At 36.8% G+C, this 5,000-nt stretch overlaps 2 protein-coding genes across 3 annotated transcripts in view; both read left to right on the top strand.

Annotated features, from left to right (window-relative positions):
• The first annotated feature begins 830 nt into the window (after positions 1-830).
• LOC113826750 (uncharacterized) lies at positions 831-1,946 on the top strand. The gene is made up of 2 exons (XM_027379630.2): positions 831-986; positions 1,131-1,946. The coding sequence occupies exons 1-2, from the start codon at positions 965-967 to the stop codon at positions 1,742-1,744; spliced, it is 636 nt and encodes a 211-aa protein (XP_027235431.2). The 5' UTR covers positions 831-964; the 3' UTR covers positions 1,745-1,946.
• Positions 1,947-4,359: 2,413 nt separating this feature from the next.
• LOC113826754 (pro-resilin-like) overlaps positions 4,360-5,000 on the top strand; it is a 5,832-nt gene continuing 5,191 nt past the window's right edge. Inside the window, exons 1-2 of one of the 2 annotated variants that reach the window (XM_027379632.2) lie at positions 4,360-4,427; positions 4,556-5,000. The exon at positions 4,556-5,000 is cut by the window's right edge and continues 384 nt beyond it. In XM_027379632.2, the coding sequence (XP_027235433.2) occupies positions 4,406-4,427; positions 4,556-5,000 (467 nt within the window). In that variant the 5' untranslated portion in view covers positions 4,360-4,405. The remainder of the gene's footprint in view (positions 4,428-4,555) is intronic. The other variant, XM_070124750.1, reaches the window with a different exon arrangement.

Below are 5,000 nucleotides of genomic sequence, written 5' to 3' on the forward strand. Positions count from 1 at the left end.
TCTCTCTCCCTTTCTTCCTATCCTTCTATCTGTCTGACTGTCTGATTTATCTACCTGCTTATCTCTCTATCTCTTGTTATTATAAATGAGAAAAAAGAAAGAAAAAAATATAAAAGTAATGATTATAGCATGGATGTTCCACATGATAGAATAATGATTATGGCAATTATTAGATCAATAATGATGATATGATGATTTTAGCTCAGTTCTGGTTCACTCCGCGAAGACTGCTTTACGGTCGATATATCAACCACCATTTATTTTATGAGAGTGTGCAGTTTATTTTGGTGATTGTTTTATTTCTCATCCGTTGTTTCTTTTTCTACTACTTCACCTTTTTCGTTTCTTTTCTTTGGACGAGTTTTCTCGTTAGTGCAATCCATACATAATGTATTTCTTCATTTCTAAATGAACTCTAACTTTAAATTCATTGATAGGAAGATAATGAACTGAGAAAACGCCCTTGATACCACTTAAGTTGTTATTATGCAGAACACGAGGCCCACTAGAATTCAAATCCATGTCTCTTCTGTTGCATATCTGTTGTGGTCTCGATCGACTTTGAGATTTATTACGTTTATGTGCCAGAGCATCTAAAGGATACTGTTAAATCTTCTGGAGGCATTCTTCAGGTCTTATCTTCTAGGGATGAGTGGAATGTGATCGAAAAGGAATTGTTACTCTCTTTAGCTAACACATGTTCTCATTTTCCACAAGGAGGTCAGTGAACTGTTGAGACTCCTTCTTTAGGGTTGCTGGCTTGGACTAGACCCTGACCACGAGAGAAAGATCTTTCCTTTATTGCTGAAATACTCTTCATGTCGCCAGAAGAATCATGAGCTCGGAATAAAGGTCAGAGGGCGGAGCCACAACTGGACCATGAGTATATAATGTTGCCAACGGTGTCTTCGCTTAACACCAGTCTCCTGTCTCGCTTCTACGTCAGACTTGGCTTCTCTTCAAAATGAAATCGTTCATATTTTCAGGTAAGTCTTCTTTCCATTGTTTTGAATATGCACGTGTGTAGGGATGGGAGGGGTATTTATGTGCGTTATGATATACAAAAAAAAAAAAAAAAAAAAAAGCTTGCATGTAGATGTAAATAAAAAAATCACATTTAAATTCAACAGCTATCATCGGCATCGTTCTGGCGGACGGTCGCAACGGATTCAATGGAAACGGCAACAGGTATGCGCCCCCAAGCAACACCTATGGCACGCCCAACGGCGCCTACGGAGTAGACCCTGAGATCGCCGCTTTGGCCGAGAACATTCCAGGGGGCGGCGTCCCCGGCGAGGACTACCCCATCTTGGCTTCCGTGCCCGACACCGGATTCTCCTGCGATGCCCAGGCGGTGCAAGGTTATTACGCCGACACTGCAGCTGAAGCCGGCTGCCAGGTGTTCCATATCTGCCAGGACCGCGCCCTCAGGCGCCAACAGGACTCCTTCCTGTGCCCCAACGGTACCATCTTCAACCAGCAGTACCTGGTATGTGACTGGTGGTTCAACGTGGACTGTTCTCAAGCTGAGAGCTTCTACTCCGTCAACGAGCTCATCGGAGTCGTTCCCAATGCTGGCTATGCTTATGCTGCCGCCACCAACGGCCTCTCCCTTAATGGCAATGGAAGGAATGGCAACGGTAACGGAAGAAATGGTAACGGAAGAAACGGCAACGGAGGCAACAACGGCAACCAATATGGCGCTCCAGCAGCTCCTTCCAACTCATATAGCGGTCCCTTCTAAATGCAATGTTCATTCCTCGAGATCTCACAATTCTATACTTGTACATATGCTTACTTCCTCTGACCTTCAGATAAACTGTTTTAGGTTCTCAAATTCCATTATTTTTTAAAGGTTTTAAAGCCTTCATAAAGCCATATTCCTGTAGCTATTTATTCAATTATAAACGTATACAATTTATTTATGAATACAATATATTGAAATGAAGAATTTGTGTTTTATCATCTCCTATGCAGTATTTCAGATACGAAGCTTCATTATTTGTTTAATAATACCTCTCTGTAATGCTACCGAAAATATTAAGATATGGACATTTCAGTTAGCAATTTGGTTACATTATTGTCGGCATTAATATTCTTACTCATTCCTAGAATAAAACTAGATTACCGTAATCAATATTGAACTCAAAAACGCACAAACATTTTTTCACGTGTATTTGTGTGTGCATACAAACACACACACACACACATACAATATATATATGTATGATTGTATGTATATATATGAATACATACATATCTATATTTATCTCTCTACATGTAAATGTATGTGTGTATAAAAGAGAGAGAGATAGTTCACTCATGACTTTAAAAACGAAAGTCTAGCGCAACGCTTTCTTCTCAAAAGGGACCTTCTAAAACCCACCGTACTTCTGAAGGCTCAATCATCGGACGGGACACAATTGAAGATTAAGCTTTGTCTGATTTTGTGAAAGAATTTATTTTCATTCTCCCTTGAAAATTCGGGGAGCGTTGTTCACTGCCCTTTGTCTGCAGGAGCAAGCAAGGAATGTAATAAACTCGCGGACGTGTTGATATTGGGTTGTTCTTTCTCTTTTCATTCATCTGTCAGTCAATATTTCTGTGTTATTAATTTATGTGTATGTCTAAGACATTGCCTCCTTGCCTATCCTTCTGTTCTTCAGCATTAGTATATCTATTTGTCGATCTATCAGTCTGTTTCTTTCTTTTTTTCTTTAATATCACCACTGTCCAGTTTCACTATCATTTTACAATGACAGTCTTAGGCGCTTTATACAATACTTCATTTTTCAAATGAATCTTCACATAATACAATCTAATATTGCATATGGAATCATGCATATGTTTGTGTGTAAACATACACACACACATATATATATGTGTGTATATATATGTATATATAATATATATACATATATATATATATATATATATATATATATATATATATATATATTATATATACATATACATATTATACACACACACACACACACACATGCACACACACATATATATGTATGTGCATATGTGTGTGTGTGTGTGTGTGTGTATGTGTATGTGTTTGTGTGTGTGTATGTGTGTATATATGGGTACATACACACACACAAATATATGTATGTATGAACACAAGTACAGACACAGTAACGTGTACACTAAAATGAAAGAAAAACAGCCATAATAAGATATGAAAACAAACATATTTCGAAACGTTACGTTCATTTCATATCTCATTGTGGATATTTTCCTTTTAATTTGTATATATGTGTGTGTTTGTGGGTGCATACAAATGTTCACACACACACACATGTATGCATATATTTACATCTATACACATACATATATACAAATACACACACACACACACATAGATAGATAGATAGATAGATATGTGTGTGTGTGTGTGTATTTCTATATATATATATATATATATATATATATATATATATATATATATATATATATATGTGTGTGTGTGTGTGTGTGTGTGTGTGTGTGTGTGTGTGTGTGTGTGTGTGTGTGTGTGCGTGTGTGTGTATTATATATATATATATGTATATATGTATATATATATATATATATATATATATATATATATATATATATTTACATATATTTGTATATGTGTATATATATGCATATACATACATACATACATACATATATATATATATAATATATATACATATATATGCATATACATATATATTTATATTACACACACCCATCCATGATATGTAAATGATTATATGCTTACGTATAGGCCTACACACACACACATACACATTTATATGTGTATGTGTGAATGTATATATATATATATATATATATATATATATATATATATATATATATATATATATATACATATATAAACACACACTCACACACACACACACACACACACACACACACACACACACACACACACACATATATATATATATATATATATATATATATATATATATATATATATACGTATATATATATATATATATATATGTATATATATATGTATATATGTATATATATATATATATATATATATATATATATATATATATATATATATATATATATATGTCTGTGTGTGTGCGTGCGTTTGTGCATATACATATATACATATGCATATACATGTATGTATATATAGACATATACATTTGTATATTAATGCATATATATACCTACAAAATCCAATAATAAAAAAATAATTCATAAAGACAAATCCATATATTCGTGAGGGATTGAAGATGTGTTACTCCTTTATGTACATCTAATCCAGGAAGGTCACTGGGAGGAGCTAGGACTCAGCAGTGAGTATATAAAGCCACCCGCAAATCTCCTTCTTGCATCACACTCCAGTTTTCCATTCTGTTGCAGTTCACGTCCCTGGCAAGCAATGAAGACTATTGTCTTTTCAGGTAAGTATAGATTTCAAATAGATCATGTAATTGAAGATGGTCTTGATCGTAATGCAGAATCAGGTGTTTCTTGCAGATATTTTAATTATCTCCCATTAACTCTCTCGCTTCTCGCTATTTCGTGATAGCTATCGTCTGCGTTGTTGTGGCAGACAGTCGCTACGGATCCAACGGGAATGGAAACGGCTTCGGAGCGCCTCGTCCTCCCACCAACGGCTATGCGCCCCCAAGTAACACATATGGCACGCCCAACGGCGGCTACGGAGTAGACCCTGAGATCGCCGCTTTGGCCGAGAACATTCCAGGGGGCGGCGTCCCCGGCGAGGACTACCCCATCTTGGCCTCCGTGCCCGACACCGGTTTCTCCTGCGATGACCAGGCGGTGCAAGGTTATTACGCCGACACTGCAGCTGAAGCCGGCTGCCAGGTGTTCCATATCTGCCAGGACCTCGCCCTCAGGCGCCAACAGGACTCCTTCCTGTGCCCCAACGGTACCATCTTCAACCAGCAGTACCTGGTATGTGACTGGTGGTTCAACGTGGACTGTTCTCAAGCTGAGAGCTTCTACTCCGT

The sequence above is a fragment of the Penaeus vannamei genome, chromosome 8 (genome assembly GCF_042767895.1).
Source record: "Penaeus vannamei isolate JL-2024 chromosome 8, ASM4276789v1, whole genome shotgun sequence".
Classification (NCBI taxonomy): domain Eukaryota; kingdom Metazoa; phylum Arthropoda; class Malacostraca; order Decapoda; family Penaeidae; genus Penaeus; species Penaeus vannamei.